The 18,621-nt window shown below is 51.4% G+C and overlaps 1 protein-coding gene across 2 annotated transcripts; it reads right to left on the reverse strand.

The window, feature by feature from the left end:
* Positions 1 to 1,662: 1,662 nt before the first annotated feature.
* On the reverse strand, positions 1,663 to 18,441 carry TFAP2E (transcription factor AP-2 epsilon). 2 transcript variants are annotated; one of them, XM_072974808.1, is made up of 7 exons: positions 18,059 to 18,410; positions 17,276 to 17,737; positions 16,640 to 16,691; positions 6,339 to 6,561; positions 5,036 to 5,154; positions 4,376 to 4,517; positions 1,663 to 2,562 (listed from the first exon to the last, which is right to left on the reverse strand). In XM_072974808.1, exons 1-7 carry the CDS (start codon positions 18,083 to 18,085, stop codon positions 2,280 to 2,282), a joined length of 1,308 nt encoding a protein of 435 aa, XP_072830909.1. In that variant the 5' UTR covers positions 18,086 to 18,410; the 3' UTR covers positions 1,663 to 2,279. The 2 variants fall into 2 exon arrangements, with proteins under 2 accessions (XP_072830909.1, XP_072830910.1); XM_072974809.1 differs by having other exon boundaries at positions 2,387 to 2,558; positions 18,059 to 18,441.
* Between the last annotated feature and the right edge of the window lie 180 nt (positions 18,442 to 18,621).

An 18,621-nucleotide genomic window follows, 5' to 3' on the forward strand; every position in this document is an offset into this window, starting at 1 on the left:
GTTGGGGTGGGGAAATTTCTTGAGAAAAGAAATCACATCTTTGGACATTTATCCTGGGAGATGATGCCAAGTTCTTTGATTTCTGCAAAACACCTGACCATCTGTCTCTGACAGCACATCTACAAAGAACTAGGGGAAGAGAGTTCTAGGCAAAGAGAAGGATAAGTACAATGGCCCTGAGGCATAAAAGTGGTGATGTGAGGAACAGAAAGGAAACCAATGTGGCTACAGCAAAATGAGTGATGAAAAAAATAGTTTTAAGATATGGTTGAAGAAATAGGCAAAGTCTAGATCTTTGCAGGGCTTTCGTATGAAGGCGTACCAGTGAAAACAGGGAGACCAGTTGAAAGAATTGCAATAGTCCTGAGGACTAGGGTGGCAGCAGAGGAGATTTAGAAGAGGATGGACTTCTGATTGGTTGAGTGTAGGGAAAGACTCAAATATGACTCCCTAGTTTCTGGCTTGAGCAGCTAGGTAGAGGGTGGTGCCATTTACTGAGGTCAAGAGGCTGGTCAGGTCAAGATTTGAGTACTTGAGTCAAGTACTTCATTTTGGACATGAGTAGAAGAGAATGTTTCAGAAAAGAACAAGTGGTCAGCCATGTCAAGTGCTGCTAAGTCCGGATGAAAGAGCCTTCGGATTTGACCTTGTGGCCATTGATGACCTTGCTGAGTGGATTTCCATAGGCTGGTAAGGGATAGAAGCCAGATTGAAGTGGGTTGAAGAGTGAATTGGGGGTGAGGTAGTGGAGGTGGGGAGTGTAGCAATCTTTCAAAAACTTTTACTAAAAAAGTAAATGGGGAAAGGATTTATGTTTGTAAGGTAAGAGATCCTTGAACATGTGTCCTTTGGGGAGTGATCTAGCAGACGATTCAGTAGTGAGGAAGAGACTGAAGGTGCAGGAAAGAAAAACAGCCTGAAGAATGGAATCCTCAAGACAAAAGAGGTGGATTAGAATGGGCCAAACAGATAAACAGACACAGTCAGCAGCATTTATCCTGACACACATGCAGACCCACACTGGTGGACATGGTTAACATATCACATAGACCTAATAGCCAGACTGACACATTCACAAACAGGCCCTGCAAGTCACAATAATACAAAAACAGCCCCTGTCAGGATTCACTTAACACACACACAAACACACACACACACACACACACACACAAAACTAATAGCCACAGTGACAAGCCAGATAGACCCACCATCTGCACCCCCTCATGCAGAGGTGCCCACAGCCCCCTGTGAGGGTTTCCCTTTAGAGGCTTCTTTCTACTTCAACCTGTCCTAATTCCCAGGCGCTGCCTCTCCCTGATGACCTTGTCCAAGTCTTGGAAGGCAAGTCCAGGCCTGGGCTGAAGAAGGACAGGGAAGGCTTCATATCGAATGAAAAGATTTTATTAAGAGAATGAGAAAGCAATCTTGAGAGTTGGGGAGATACACTGACTGCAGGGTCAAGAAAAACAACAGCAAATACAAAATACCAGCAACAACCGCAGGGTCCCTGACCTTCTTCCCTCCCGGCCCACCCACAGCCCTTTGCAAGCAAAATCACCCTCTCCATTCCTGGTCTAGCTGGACATCTTGGTACATGAGCAGAAGACAGTGAAATGAGAGTTTTCAACTCATTGGGATAAATAAGTTGCACTGGAAATTTTTAAACTTTAAATTTAATTACAACATAAATAAATAGGGCAGACAGCAACAGGACTGAAGTGCAGCCTGGATTCAAGTTCTGCAATTTGTGCTTCTCTGTTCTTTGAGGGCCCCTTCTGCCCACTTCTTCCCAAGAGTGGGAGAAGTCCAAAGAGCCCACTGGGGCCTCCTGCCAGCACCTCTTTTCTGGGGATGGGAGATTCTGGGATGAAGGGCACCAACTCCTCAGTAGCACCTCTGGTTTGTTAATTTCTCTCCTACTCAGTAAAAACAGCAAGGCCTTGGTTCCTAGGAGCACCCATTACCCTCATGGGTAGCACTGGCGCCAAGAAGCAGGCTTTTCCATGCCAATTTCCTGTCCAAGCCCTTCTCAGCAATAAAGGGTCAGAAAATTGCACATGTGAGGCAGAAGCCTGGGCCCTCAACTTATCAACAAACCACTACAGAGGCCACTTCCCCGTACTCCAACCCAGGCCCCTAACTTGGGGGTTTCTGGAGGAATATTCTCTTTCTGGCCTGACTCCAACTCCAACTTTTAGTCCTTTCAGTCTCCCCCTAACCGGGAGTGGAGACCTCATTTCAGGCCTTGGGACCCCTTAGGGATGGGGCAGGGGAAGCAGTTACTTCCGATGCTTGGTATCCTTCTCCGAAGCCTTGGTATCGCCATGCCCACTGCCCGCACTGCTTAGAAACATCTTGTCCAACCCTTTGAGTGCCTCCAACAAGTAGTTCTGGAAAGCAGTGAGGGCAGCACAGATGGCGGGCCCGCCAAAGCCATGGGTGATGAGGCTAAAGTGTGTCAGGCAGCTCTGCACGCCAGGCTCCAGGATGAGTGCTGGGCGGCTGTTGCCTAGTGGTGAACGGTCCTGTGCCATCAAGTCTGCAAACTCTTTGCAGATCTGCCTAGGGTGGAGGAAGGAGGGTCAGAGGTTAGAGGACAAAGGTCTGAGTCCAGGGAAGGACCCACCACTTGCTGGGCACTTTATATACGTCATATATATGACTGCTGACCAAACAGCCTGCAAATGATGATCATACCCATGTTACAGAAAAGTAAACTAAGGTTCAGAGATATTAACTGACTTGCCCAATATCGCAAAGCTAATAAATAGCACATGCCAATACCCTACGATCTCTTTTCCTTTGGTGTCCTGCCCACATTCAAAGTCCAGCTCAACTCCTACCTTATCCAGGAAACTTTCCTTGATTCCCACCTCCACCTGAAATACCCAATGTTTCAAGGGCTTTGTCTATGAAATTTTTAGCAAACAGTCCAGAATCTGCCTTAAGTAACTGAAAGAATAGCTAGCAGTGAACATGAATTGAGGCATACATCCCACTTAATGTGCATACATCTCACTTAACTCTTACAACAAATCTGTACTGCTATCATCCCCACCATATGGAAGAGGAAACTGGTTGGTTGGTTTCAGACAGGATAGATGACCTGCCCAAGTGACTAGGCTGTAATTTGAATCCAGCTCCAGTTTGCAGCCATTATTCATTTCTGTGTGTGGCTCGAGCAGGAGAATCACTTGTGTCTCATCTTTGCATCACCATGGAGCCATCAGCATCTTAGACGTGACTGGGACCCAGGAAGTGCTTGATTAGTTAGCTGATTAATGAGTGAGGTGAGTCCTGCCCTAGATACGTTTCTCCAGCTGCAACAGGAGCAGCCTCAAAGGTCCCATGAGTCATGGCAGTCCCAGGAGTCTGTGATTCCACTTCTGCCTTGGGGACTTGAGGAAATCTCAAAGGAAGAAAGGTGGAGTTGTGATTTGAAGGACTGTATTAGGTGGGGGGACTGGATGGTGTTCTAGGCAGAAGAGCAAGTCCGAGGATGGGAGGGTAGGAGAGCAAGTGGGTCAGTTGGAGTGGGTGGAGGTTGTGCAGACCAGATTGTGAGGGCCCTCAAAGGAGTCTGGACTTTACAGATTGGTGATTTTCAGACACCCCATTCCCACTCTCTGTGTATGTGTGTGTAATGTGTGTCTCTTCTTGCAATGGGACCCTTTCAAAAACTAAATCCTAGTGGAATACCACTTCATTAAACAGGCTCTGTGGCATTCCCACAGAACCTAGTTTGACAGTCAATGCAGTAGCAGTGGGAGCTACTGAAGGCTTTTGGGTAGGGGAGCAGTGCTTGTGCAGGGATGCTGAGGGAAGAGAGGGGCATTGAGATGCAAGTCTAGGAGTGAGATTGGGAGACCAGAGTTGAGGGGGCAGCATGTGAGTTGTGGTGAAGGAGGCACCAAGACTTGCAAAGAGGTCAGATATGAAGTAAAGACGAAGGAGGGTCAACCCGGGAGCCTGGGTGGGTATTGGTGCCACCCATGGAGGTGACTGGAGCAGAGGTGCTGATTGTCAAGGCTCAGGCAGGGGGAGGAAGACTAGGGAACTCAGACTGATGATAGAACTGAGGCTGGTTGGTGCCACGGGGCAGTGTATTGGGGCATGGTACCCACACATAAGCCTGTGTAAGCCTGTCTGGGACACTTTCTGCTGGTGTACAGAACCCAGATATGCTCATATGTGTCCACGTGTACCCCTGTCTCGTGCACAGCATGGAGCCTAGGTATGCCTGTGTGCCACTGGTGCCACATGTACCATGTATATCACATGTGCATGAGTGGTATCCGTCGTGCCCATGCTTGGTGTCTGTGTCTGTGTCTGTGCACTGCACCAGCACGAGCCTGTGCATAGCACCCTCACTCACTTGGCAGCCAGCAGCATGCTCTTGCGGCTGTGCAGTTCCCCAGGGTCAGCATGCTGTCGGCACAGGTACTCGGCGGCTGCCTTGGCTGGGAACTCGGTCTCACAAACATAGCCAAAGTCTCGGGCCAAGTGCACGGCCTCTCCTGAGGGGAGGGGAGACAGAGAGATGAGCCATGACTACAGCCAGGTGCACCTCTGAGCCCGAGCCTTGACCCTCCAACCCCTGACCAGGGCCTGCCTGCTCTATCCTGCTTCTGTAGTCCCTTCTCAGCTCTACCCTAGAACCCCACTGCTCTCCCTTGGGGCCACCCGGGACGGGCTCTGAGCTCAGGGGTGGGACCTGAGCCCACCATATATCCCAGAGCCTGAACTCAAGATGACCAAGCCCGGGGTCACCAACCTCCAGGGAACGGACACTGACCCCCTCATCCCTCTGCTGTATCTAGACACTGGCCACTCTTCCCTTCATACACACACACACACACACACACACACACACACGCTCTCTACTGCACCAGCACCCTCACTTAAAGACTATACCCACATATCACACACACACCTTACTTATACATGATGCAGAGAACACACACATGACTAAGCATACCCTCCTGCGTTAGAGGCAGTCACACTGAATGACACATGCCCCTCAGGCCTCATTTACCCTCTACTAGTGAAGTCAGCAGCGTCACATTGGCGGCCTTGCGTCGGCCAGCTGGCAAGTTGAGCCCAATCTTCTCCAGCCGTTCCCGCAGACACCGGCCTCCATTCTTGGACTTGGCCCTTGACATGCACACAGAGACAGACACACACTATGAAGACAAGATAGAACCATGTAGGTTACATGACCCCAGCAGGGCCTTGCTGCCTCCACCAACCCTGCTGAGGCTTGGGTCTGGCCCTGGGGACACTCTGGGGTGTCTATTAGCCTGATGCCAATCTCCTTAATCTCACTGGTTTTACAACCAAGATGGGAATGGGGGCCCACCACCCAGCTCCAGGAAACCCTAATTTCTCCCTAATCCTTTCAACAGCAGGGACAGCCCAAGATAGGGCAGGATAGACTAGCATCTTAGAGTCCTTTTTCCCACCTTAGCACACCAACAGGGCTACCCAGGGACACACAGACAGATACATGAGGAAACAGTTACACACACAGCTGCCCAGGAGCACACGGATACACACACACACACAGATGAAGACACACTGAGGGCCAAGAATAGAGACACAGACCCCAACAGAGACCGACACAAACTCAAGACACCCAGGGACACAGAGACACATGTTCACACCAAGTCAGGATCCCAGGGACATTTTTGTACAGACACTCACAGACTCCAAGCCCCACTGGGATGCTGAAAGAGACTAGGAATAGGGAGATTCTCCCACACCTGCACAAATGCAGCCCCTACACACAGGTACAGACATGTAAACATACATATGTCTAGCTCCAGGTGCACATGCAATCACACTCATACACACATGCACACAAACACTGTCCTCAAGCACATCAAAACTCATAGCCCTGAAGCAGAAATATCCTACCCAGGCACAAGGACATGCAGAGAGAGAGACAAACACAACTCTGAAGAAAAACCATGGACCCCATGTTTGCCACCCCAAAGCACACACACCAGAGAGGCCTATACTGACACAGGGAATGGGTCTTCTGTCCTGGGGGGGTGGAATGAAGATGGCATTCTCCCTTCCTGCCCAATGTGGGTGAATCCTCCATCCCTTCTCTGTACCCAGGCTCCTCTCCACCCCCACCCCCAAGCCCACAGACCCGTGGGAGCTGCTGGGGATCCAGGCCTGCCCCGGAGCATGCACAATTCCAGGGAGACAGGTGGAGATGATCCTGTGGCCTGGGGTGGGGCTGGCCCCTCTCTGATCCCCTGAGAAAGTCTGAAATGACCACAGATTTTAGCCCTGGCACTGTGCAGGGAGTTGTGGGCTGGCCTTCCTACCTTCGAAGGACTCCACCCAGGAGGGAGGCATTGAGACACTCGGGAGGTGAGAGTCGCCGTTGGACCTCTCCCACTGTCACCTTGTACTTGGATGTTGAACTGAGCAGAGAGAGCCGGCCTGGCACGGAGCAGAAGACCTCACTGGGGTTCGTGATGCCGCCAACCAAGCTGTCTTTGGCCAAGGAGAGGGCAGAAAGGCTGCTGGCTTTGGAGGGGATGGGGACTGTGGAGCAGAAGCAAGAGCAAGGGAGAGAGACAACACTGAGCCAGGGACCACAGGACACAGCCAGTAACCAGCTGTGGCGGGAACACATTGATGAAGCATCAGCTGTCCATGGGCACCGCGCTAACATGCTGTGCACACACAGCTGTACTACACGTCCCAGCACTTTTCAGAAGGTGGTTCCCCTATCCCTGCTTTACAAGGGAGGAGACTCAGGCACAATGAGGTTAACACGACTCACTCAAGCTCACTCAGCTAGTGAGTGGCAGAAATGAAACCCAAAGTTCTCTGGGTCTTGAACCCCTGTTCCCTTCACCGAGTCAGGCTGGTTCCCTGTTAAAATTCAAACGGCTTCAGCATTCTTGGAGTTTGGGCATGTGTCATCAGAGAAGGGGCTGGAACTAAGGAAATGGAGCCTGAGCTGGAGGCAGGATTCCTAGGTCCCTGCAGCAGGGCCCAGCCAGATCTGCGCAATCACAAGGAGTCCCCAGTTCCCCCTTGCTCACTTGTGATGCCCATATCTCCCCTGCACCCCAGATCAGTGAAGGGCCCGGGAGCTTTGGACTCTCACATCCCGGAGACAGGGAGGTTATGCTCCCATTAGGCCTCCAGCCCTGGCCCCTTTCCTGCCAAGTCACTCTGGGATGCTCAAGGAGACCAAGAATAAAGAGACACACCCTACAGCCCCCTACCCCAAGTGCTCTTGTCTACTAGTACCTATGAAAGGGCAGGGAAGGGAATCCAAGAAGTTTATTTTCCAACACCCACTTGGACACTCTTGGCTCTAAAAGTTCTTCCTGCAGTCTAACCTCCATCTTCCTGCTAAGCCCTCAGAGGGAAGGGAGAATGACTGAGGCACTTGCTCCCTCTTCAGCTTCTCTTCTTTCAAGGAAGTGAGAGCCTTGGTAGAGGTCTTGTGTGTTTGGGGAGGGTGGGTTAAGTGGGGAGCCTGAGGTCAGTAGTTACTGAGCATTGACTATACTATGTGTTCCACAGATAACCTCACTGAATCCTCAGAACAACCCACCAGGGGGCTACATTTATTATGCCCATTTTTCAGATGGGACTGAAGCCCAGAAAGGTGAAGTAAGGTGTCCGAGATCACACAGCTGGTAGACTTAGGACCAGTAGCAAGTCCTGGACTGTGGTCTCAAAGCACTCAGCCCTCCAGTCATTTGGCAAATATTTACTGAGCACCTGCATGCCAGAAACTGCTAAGCCTCAGGAATGCAGAGGTAAGCAAGGCTGGCCCAGTCCCTGGCCTGGCACAGTCCCTCCAGCTTTTCCCTCTCTGGATGCACATTCGAACCCTCCACCCCATCACCTAGCCAGAAACTTCAGTGAGGCCTTCCACACTGCCCTCCCCCACCACGTCCCATCCATCGCCATGTCATACGGCTTTCATTCCTCCACGTGCCCTGGATAGAGCCACTTCTCTGCGTGAACAGGGATGCTCACTCACTTTCCACCTGAATTTCTGCATAGCCCCTGCACCAGAGGGATCTTTCTGAAACACATATCACTCCCCAGCCTAGAACCCGTCAATGCATAGTCAGTTCCCTGAGAATCAAATTCCAGCTCCACAGCTGAGCAGAACGATGCCCCTATCCCTCAGTGAGTGCCAGCTGTAGAGCAAGTGCTTCACATGAACAGCTCTTGTGGTGGATGCTATTCCCCATCCCCACTTCAAGATGAAGAAACTAAAAGTTCAAAGAGGTTAAGATGGCACAGCACTAAGGAGCAGAAATGGGTCTTGAACTCTGATTACGGACTTTAACGCTCACACCCTTAACTGTCATAATGCCCTCCTTCCTCCTCCTCTGGGGTCCGGCTCCTGCCTACCCGTCTTGCCTGGTCCTCCACCTGCCCTTTAGGCTCTTGACCCATGCTGACCAATACAAAAATACTATGAGGCACATATATAAGTTTAAAACTTTTAATAGCCCTTACTTAAAAAACAAAGCAAGAAGAAACATGTAAGACTAACTTTAATATATTTTTACTTACCCCAATATATAAAAATATTATCACTGAAGCATATATAAATCAATCAACACTTTAAAAGTTATTAATGAGCTATTTTACATTCTTTTCTTATATTTGGTCTTCAAAATTCAATGCAATTTTACACTTACAACCCATCCTAATTCAGACCAGCCATATTTCAAGTGCTCAGTAGCCACTCGGGGCCTGAGGCTCCCGCAGTGGACAGCACAGTTCTAGACCTCGAAGGCGGGGAGCATAACAGGTAACATGCATGAGACGCAGGAGACCCGATACTTGGCTGAGTGTTACCATTCAGGACACACCCACGTGGCCAGAACTCTTTGGGTTTTTTTGTATGAATGTTTGTTTGTTTGTTGCTGATGAGAGCAGGATTTTGGATTTCTAGGTGAAATCTCTGGATTTCTAAACATTGACAACTGATTCAAAAATTTAAAAACCCAGCACAGGTCAAATGGAACATGTGTGAAGTGCTACCTGGGATGTGAGATGCTTTTGGAGCCCCACAGAACTGCTCGCTCTCTGTCTTGGGGTCCCGCCTCCATTTTACTAAGCAGGACACCCTCCTTCTGAAGCCTTAGTCCAGGCAACATCCACCATGCAAAGCCTCCTGGGCCCTCAGCCTCAGCTCCCTCTCACCTTCAGCTGCTGTCCTTACTACACTGAACCTCATGTCTGCTTTCTCCTCTGTCTTCCCCACTAGCCAGGAGTGCCTTGAGGGCAGGATCTTGGCACAGGCGGGTGTCAGTGAATGTGGAATAAATGAGTGAAGCAGGGCCCTTTGAAACCTGAAATGGGAGGGGTGACAGCTCACAGCCCAGATATAGGGGTGGGGGCACTAGGGGAACCTTATTCCATGTTTTAACACTGATAGTAAAATTGCCCTTCCTCCCTGGGTTGGTCCCCATTCAGGCACCAGGGAGGGGCCAAAAGGTCATGGATGTGGGTGAGGGGAAGAAGTGGAGAGGTGGAGGGATGTGGAGCAACACACACCCTTCTCTGGGCAAGCTCTCTGTCCCCAGAGCAGAACCAAAACTAGGGTGAGGCAAGTGAGGCACTTGCCTCTTGGGTGCAAAATTTAAGGAGGCACCAAAAACTCAGCAATCAAGATAAACAGTATTTTAATAAAAATATTTTTAAAGTAAAAATTAATGTAAAAATCCATGATGACAAAATATAAAAATGTAAACAGAAGCAGGCTCTGATCCTGCTCCTGCACAACCCTGCCTCACTCTCCTTATCCTAATGCCAGCCTCCCTCTAGAGCCCCAGACTGAAGAGCAAGGATGTCCTGACCAAGAGACACACTGACTCTGGACATGCCACAGCAGCCGTGCCACCCCCACCCCAGTGTCTCCCAGGCCTATGCACTGCTTTTCTTGTGTCCTGCCTTGAGGGGACTTTTTGGGGTGATGAGACTGTTCTCTATCTTGATTATTTCAGTGGCTACATGACCAAATGCTTAATTTGTAAAAATTCATAGAAATGCACTTCTAACAAGGATGAACTATACTATGTGTAAATTAGAGCTCGTTTGACTTTAAAAAAAATAAAACTACGAATTAATAAATTAACAAGAAGGGCAAAGTGACTGTCCTCTCTCCCATGACCCCTAGCCAGAGGGAGGGCAGAGGAATAGAAAATTCTTCTCTCCTCCAGCAGCCTCCTCCATCCAGCTTTTATTAAAACCTGGGGACCCCTGAGGCCAGGTCCTGTAAGAAAGGAGAGAGACCAAAGCTGTATGAGGCTGTTTCTGCATGTGCAAATGGACACATATGAGCACACGTGTGCCACACAAATGTCTCTACATAAAAACTACATGCAGTGTCATAGAGCAGTGAGGGTGAGATTGTGCATGTGCGCATTTACTCAACCACAAATACTGAGCGCCAGCTATCTTGCACATAGTCTCTGCCTTCCTCAAGTGTCGCAGGAATGTGGCAACATGCATAAGGATAGCTGCACGTGCTTTTGCTTCACTGATATATCTAAACACAGAATGCATGCTGGATTTCTGCAAATATAGATGTAGCTAATGTAGGTGCATGAACAGGTGGACATGTATTTGTATGTATCAATTACAGACTTTGCTTCTTCCCCGACTTGTCCCCTTTTCCTCAGAGCTGCTTCCTTCAGAGATGACAGAGGGATGGAGGCTAAGGTTAGGAAAGCAGGTGGCCGGGGGGAAGGAGCGGTCATGGAGGTAGGAATTAACTAGCACAGTCTGCAAAGCGGGGACGCTGGTGCTTGTCTCCTACAGCACAATGAGTCCTGAAGCTAAAGTGGTCTATCCATGGTGTCCCCCTGACCACGCACACAGAAGCCATTCACATGTACACACTCCTACAGATGTATGAGCTCCTAGTTATTCAGCCTATCAGACAAAGACTTTCACACTCAAGTCTATATATTCTATCTACAGGTGGTTGGTATGGCCTGAACACTGAATCTGGAGAGTATGCAACAGACTCTCTTTGAACGCTGGTTAAAACTGCAGTTCTTTCTAGAAGAAAATATAGAAGAAAAATCTTCATGACCTTGGGTTGGGCAAAGAGTTCCTAGATACAACACCAAAAGCATGATCCATAAAAGAAAATAATTGATAAACCGCAAATTCATCAAAATTAAAAACTTTTGCCCCTGAAAATACACTATTCAGAAAATGAAAAGACAAACCACAGCCTTGAGGAAAATATTTGCAAGTCATATATCTTATGAGAGATGCATATCCAGAATAGATAAAGAATTTTTATAATTCAATAGTAAGATAAACAACCCAATTAGAAAATGGCAAAAATATGTGAATAGACATTTCACTAAAAATGATACATGAATGGCTAGTAAGCACATGGAAATATGCTCAGCATCACTAGCCCTTAGGGAAATGCAGTTTAAAATTATACTGAGATACCACCAAGATGGCTGTAATCAAAAAGACAGACATATCAAGTGTAGACGAGGATATGGAGAAACTGGAACCCTCACACCTTGCTGGTGGGAATGTAAAATAGTACAGCTGTGTTAGAAATTGCTGGGGAGTTTCTTAAAAAATTAAATACAAACTTACCATAAAATCCAGCAATTCCGCTCCTAGGAATTTAAGAGCAATGAAAACGTATGTCCACACAAAGACATTTGTGTGAATGATCATAGTAGACTTATTCATCACAGCCAAAAAATGGAAGCAAGCCCAGTGCCCACCAACTGATGAATGAATAAACAAAATGTATTACATCCATACAATGGAGTACTACTAAGCAATAAAAAGGAATTAACTGCTGGTACAGAATACAGGTGAACTTCAGAAATATAAGTAAAAGGAGCTAGATGCAGAAGTCTACATATTTATATGTCCCATTTATATAACATGACCAGAATATGCAAACTTACAGACAGAAAGCAGATCAGTGGTTGCCTAAGGCTCGGAGTGGGAATTAACTACAAACAGAAATGGAGGAATTCGGGAGGTGGGTGATGGAAATGTCTTAAAACAGATTGTGAGAATATGAAAACATATATATGTATGTATATGTATGACTGAAACATTATGCTATAGGCCAAAATTTGACTGACTATACTTCAATAAAACAAAACAAAACAGATTGTGCCAATGGTTACACAACTCTTTAAATTTACTAAAAATCATCAAGTTGTACTCTTCCAATGGGTGAATTTCAGGTATGTAAATTTTACTTCAATCAGTTAATAAATGAAGTTCCAGGGCCAGGAATTCTTATTCTGTAGATGTGGGATGGTGCCCAGGAAATCTGCATTTTTAAACAAGCACCCCCAGGGGATTTGATGCATGTGGCTCCTTAGATTACACTTTGGGTACTACTGGTCCAAAGCCTGGGGGGAAGGGACAGTAGGAAGAAGGCAGACAGGAGGCCCGCTTGAGTTTCCTCTTCTTCCTCAATGGGATCTGCTGGGTAAGTTTCCTTCTCGTCAACTGCTAGAAGGTTTCTTTTATTTTTATTTATTTGTTTTTATTGAGGTATAGTTGATGCACAATATCATATGTTTCAGAGGTACAACATAATGATTCACATTTTTTAAAGGTTATATTCCACTTATAGTTGTTATAAAATATTAGTTATACTCCAAGTATTGTCAAATATATCCTTGTAGCTTATTTATTTTGCACATAGTAGTTTATACCTCTTAATCTCCCACTTCTATCTTGCCCCTCCCCACTCCTCGCTCCCCTAGAGTTTCTTTTAAATATAGCTCCTACCCTTCATTGCTCTGTATGCTGTATGCCACCCTCAGGTACAGTTCACACTCCATCTGCATGGGCATTGGTTTTTTAGTCTCATTCTAGGGCAGATGGTAGCCTGGGAGGCAAGTGAAGCAGGGTTGCAGAAGTGCAGGGTTAGATTCCATCTTTATGTAAAATTTTGACACTTTGTTTATAGTGATTTTTTTGCATTAAAAAATTTAAATAGTGCACTAAGATATATTATTTATTTTGATTACTGAGTTTTTAGATGCCCTCCTAAATCTTGCCCCAGGTGAGTACTTACCCCAGTTCTATCCCTGCTTGGAGATTGACTTGGAAGCCCAGAACCTCCCCACTCCCTTTTCCTTCCCCAGAGCCAGGGTGAGCAGAGGAAAGGGTGACTATCTACCTCAGCTCCTGCCCTGGAGATGCCCTGAGAATGGACAAGGGAGCCCAGCAGAGAGGGATTCCCCGCCTCCAACTAGGCAACCACCCACTCTCCTAGGAGGGAAGGAGGAATATTGCAATTCTCATCCCCAAACCACTCCCCTCTACCTATGACTGTATAATCTGAAACCACAGAGATTTTTAACCTTTTTAAACCTGTCTGGCTTTCCAAAGCGAGGGCATATGCACATGCTGTGCCTTGTGGGGTGAAAATAGCTCGGCCCTTTGTACACCGCCTCACCAAATGCACTCAGACCTCAAAATCCATCACACATTCATTCAACAAACCCCAAGGAGCACCCACTGAGTCCCGTCCTAATCTCTCTTTCAGAAAGCCTCCCAACCTCAGGCACTCACCGCTCTTCTTCTGAGCTCCCATTGCGACCTGTACAGACCCCGTTCACTGCCTTTCTGGGCTGAAAATATTCCTGTCCATGTCTGTCTTTCCAGCCATGTCTATTTTCTGTGCCCCTAGGACAGGTCACAAAACTGGAAGTGACAAGTGGGTGTAGAAAATCGAGGGCTCCTTGCTTCCCTTCGTGTGGGCCTCAGCCCCAACTGCCATCCCTGCCCACGCCCGCCCTGGTTGCAAGACGCTGCCGACTTGGAAGTGTGTGGTAGGGCAAGGACTTCGCCTCCCCTCCCCTGCCTGGGATAGTGATTTTACAACCCAAATCTGGTCCCTAGAGTTTCCAGGCTCCCCTCCCCTGATGCACTGTTCACGACGAGGCCTGAGGCCTCCCTGAGGTAGGAAGGCTGTTTCTGGGGTAGGGTTGGGGCTGCCCCCGTTTCACATGCAGGACCCCAACCGCCCAAGACACAGTTCCCCCTCAGCCAAAGCCGGGAGGAGCTGGAGGAATCCCTTACTTAAGCTAGCCAAGAACGACTTTCTATAATTCCAAGGCCCGGGCCGGAAAAGGATGGTCCCTCACCAACCCTTAGCAGGTGCAAGAGGACTTGAGGACATGACATGGGCTCCCGATGCCGTCGGAAGGACCTGAGGGCGAAGGTGGGTGATAATCAATGGCGTCCGAGGGATGGGCGGCGTGGCCGGAGTCCTGCAGCGACTGCTGAGGGCCCAGGTGAAAATTACTCGCTGCGCGGGCCGTGGAGGTTCCAGGGCGCCGGGCTCCGGCCGGGCCACCTGCTTAGCCTCAGTTCGATCTCTCGCCCGCGCACCCTCTGAGGTCGGAACCTCGGTGGACCAACTCTGCCTCCATGTTTGCAAAGCCGGAAAGCGCCGCACTGACCCTCTCTCCTTGCCAAAGGCCCGCGTTGCCAGCCGAAAGCCAAGTTCGCGGCTCGGGAACCCAGCGCTTCCTTCCGCAGGGAGCCCCGGCTCTTGCCCCTCCCATTTTGCTTTATTGCTCAAGGCTGCGACCTGACGTCCAGGTTGGGGCCCCCCAGAGAGCAGTCCCCAGCTCAGGTCGCCGGTGCTCCACTGGGCCACCGACGTACTGACACAGCTGTGCGGCCGGTGTGCGCGCCCGCGTGGGCGACGTCCCTCGCCGCACCAGCGCCCATGTCCACCCCCTTCTCCCCGGAGCCAGCGCGCAGCACTCGGGCAGTTCCGGCCATATTCGTGTTACTGGGACCATTTTTGGGGATGCCGGTGCACACCTAGGATCCGGGATTTATGAAAGGTGATGTCCTTTGAGAAAAACCAATTCGAGGCAATTTTGATTCTTCTTCATAGTCAGTCTTTTTTCCTGGCTCTGGCCCAGGGGGTTGGGGTTAAAGGTACTCAGAGCCCCAACTGATATTTCTACCCTTACCCAGGGCATAAGTCCCCAAGCCCCATTCTAAAATGCAGGGTCCTGGCCCCTCAAGACCAGGGAGAAGTGGGGACCTGGGGGCTGAGACCACGGTCGAATCTCCAGGTGAAAGCAGCCCAGCGGCAGGCTCTTGACACTGCAGACCGAGCTCTCCCTTCCGTGGGGTTAAAAAAAATTCCACGAAACCAATGCAGTGCCTGCCAGCAAAGAGCTGGCTCCCAGCGCACACCTCCGCCCCGACTCCAGGCAGCCTCCAGGCAGCCAAGTTCCCAGCATCCTCCCCACACCCCCAGTTCCAGGTAATAGCCTCAATACCTGAAGCCCCCTTTCCCCAAGTTTCAGGAGGCCTGTCCCTTCATCTTCCCCACACATACCCAGGTCTTCCAGCTAATTTCAGCCCTAGGTAATCCAACCTCAGGGCTTGTAAGTCCAGCTCCTGCCACCCTCACACTCAGCCCCCCACCCCTCCTGAGAACACGTGGAGGGCAAAAAGAGCCCAGGCTTGAATTCACTCTTTTGAAAAACAACTCAAGCCAAATCCCACAGGAGCGGTGCCTGCCCCGGGCACAGCCGGCTTGTCTGCGCCTCCAAATTCCTCCTTGGCACCGGCCCCAAATCTAGGGAGCCCGCTGGATGCCTGAGCCCCTCTAAATCTATCTCTGTCTTTCTCACCCTTCCCTGTCACATCCAGAATTCGGACCTCAGGTTAGAAAATCCACTGGAAGGCAGATCTCAGACCTCTAGCCTTTGCTGGCGCAGAGACACAACACCCCGAAAATACACAGGGAGCAACCCTACATCCCTACATGCTTAGAGATCCTCAGTGTCAAAGAACAAATTCTGGGACACAACAGAGACCCTAACACGTACATAGCGACCCCTAAACATATGGAAATTTACAACATAACAGACACACATTGCACACACAGTAACAGAGACACTTACCAAGAAATACTAGAAAGAACCTAGGAAAGGAACATACAGAAGTACATGATCCCAAACTCACAGGGACACTGACACCCAGGAGTGGGCCAGCCCTAAGCCTCCTGCACACAGCCCAACGCAGTATTCACACAGCAGCTTCCCTAACCCTAAATGCTGAAAGAAGATCACACAAGGAGAAAAAAATTCCCTATGGAAACCACAGGCCCTGCTGGGAAGAGAGGGGCAGAAATCACCTAGTAGTCTAGGAAATAGTAAGGCTTTGTAAAGTGGAAATCGTTTAACGAAACCCATGGAAATAGCACCGCCATTACCGCCTCTTAGGAAACAGAGAAGTGGTTTAACTCGTTTTGCAAATGAACTCCAGATCCACAAGAGCGCCCTCCCCTTGGTAGGGAGAGACCAGGCCCCTGCCCCGCTGGGCTGCCAGGGCAGCCAAGTGGGTGCAGACAGTCTCCGACTCACCCCAGGACATAGGCTCTGGGGCCAACTCACCAACCGGGGCAGCTGCCCAAGCTCTAGCCAGGCCCGCAGCCTCCACTGCCCCTCTGTTGGGCCGGGAAGAGTGACCGATGGCCACCGAGCTTGGCGACGCACGGAGACGTGCGGTACAGGGAAGAAACTGTGTCTGTGTGCTGGGGCCTGCACCATCTCGCCTGGTTCTGCCCTGGCAGATGCACACCATTCCTTACCTTTCTTGATCACGGACTGATCCAGGAGGCTCATTCCCGGCTCATCCATGGCCTGCAAGTAGAACAGGGTGGTGGTACGGACGCTTGGAGACCTAATCTCCTGTCGTTTCCCAAGCCCCTGCTGTCCCTGGTCTCTGTACTGCCTGCTCCGCCCAACGCGAGCACCACCCGTCGCCTGCGGCAGAGACGGGCGGGACCAGGATTCGCCTTGGCTCCACCATCTGCAGCTAAGTTGGAGCGCTGGGTACCTCACCGTGCCATGCTAAAAGGGAATTTTGATCCTTAGACAGGCAACTCCTCCACCTCTTTTGGCTCCAGGCACAGGCTGCCCCAGCAAACACAGACTGGGCATAGATGCCCTACGTGCCCAGCGGAGAGGGACCGAAGTTGTTCAGCCCCTGCGCATTTACTCAGCCAAGGGTCACCGCCTTCCAGGCACGGCTCATGGACTCAAGGCCAGGCCTCCTGAAAGGCCAGGCAGCGTCTAACCCTGGACGTGGGACGCACCCTCGGTCACAAGCAAGAAGTGGCAGGCTGGGAGAAAAGTTGGGCTCCTGCGCTGGGCACTCTGCCTCCAGCCAGATCCTAAGCCACCGCGGCCGGTTCTGGCCTATTCCGGACCCTAAGGGGCCTCACCTGCAGGTCCTCCAGGCCCGGCGGCGCCGCCAGCCCGGGGAGGCCGTGCGCGCCGTCGGCCAGGCCGTGCAGGAGCCGGGGCACGGCGGCGGCGTACTCGCGTCTCGGGTCGAGGCCCAGCGCGCGGGCGGGCGGCGCCAGCAGGCCGGGCGGCTCGTCGTGGGCGCGGGCGGCGGCACGGGGCGCGGCCCAGGTGGCCTGTGGAGGCTGCGGCTGTGCCAGGGGCGCCAGGCCGCCGTACGGGTCCCCGGCCAGGTGGGGAAAGGCGGCGGCGGCGTCGGGCGCCTGGCCGTAGGGCAGTGGCGGCTGCGGGTAGGGCGGCGGGAAGTAGGGCGGCTGGAAGTCGGCGGCGGCGGCGGCGGCCGGCGTGTGGCAGAGCGGCGGCGCCGGCCCGTAGGCCGCCTGGGGCAGAGACGATAGGCGGGCCCCACCAGCCGCTGCGCCCAGCCCGTCGGGGCGCTCCTGGGGAAGAAGAGGGGAGCGTTAGGCGATCCACCGTTAGCTGAAAGGACCCCAGCCCGAAAGGACCCTCCTCAGCTCCCCACGAGCCAGCTGCCATCCTGCTCGCTCCCGGGGATCCGAGGTCTGTTCTCCGGGTGACCCGTAGGCGCGGGAGCCTCAGGCTGAGACAACAGTCTCCGGCGCGCACCGGTCTCAGCAGGGGGAGTCGCTGTGGCCCCCTTCCTCCGAGATTTCGTTGGAGGAGTTCGGAAAGTCTAGTACTCAGGCTCTCCGATCCCCGGCCCGGTATGCCCCCGTGTCCCCGGGCCCGAGACTACTCACCATGGCAGAGTAAGTGTGCACCAGCATAGGGCGGGCAGCGCGGGGCGCGAGGCGTGGCGGCGGCGGAGCCCTCGCCCGACGGCGAGCGCTGCGGGAAGAGGTGCCGGGAGCCTGCACTGCCCGCGGGGGTCACTTTGCGGTGGAGGGGTGCAGCCCAGCCCGGAGCCTAGTAGGCATCGGGTCCTCAGCAGTGGGCGCCCCCAGGCGGGTCCATGGGGTCGGACGTGAGACGGACGGGCGCTGATCTCACTTGGAAAAGTCGGTCAACGGGTGCCCAGCTCCCGCCCTTCTTCCTCTGAGCGCAGCCTGCTCCATGCACTCCAGTTATAGTGGCGGGGGCGCGCCGGGCCTCCGGGGGCGCGCATTAAAGAGACACGCTGTGGCCGCTTTCTCCTTGCTCCCCAGCGACCGCTCAAGGGGAGGCGTGGCTTTGGCGCAACCCGTTGGGAAGGGTAGGGGGTTGTGATTCCCACCCGCGCTGCTCTGTGCGCCTTCTAGGCTGAAAGCTCCCAGCTACCTTGAAACAGGTAAGGATTTGAGGCTGGGACAGAAGGGACCTATGT

The sequence above is a fragment of the Vicugna pacos genome, chromosome 13, assembly GCF_048564905.1.
Source record: "Vicugna pacos chromosome 13, VicPac4, whole genome shotgun sequence".
NCBI classification, from domain to species: Eukaryota; Metazoa; Chordata; class Mammalia; order Artiodactyla; family Camelidae; genus Vicugna; species Vicugna pacos.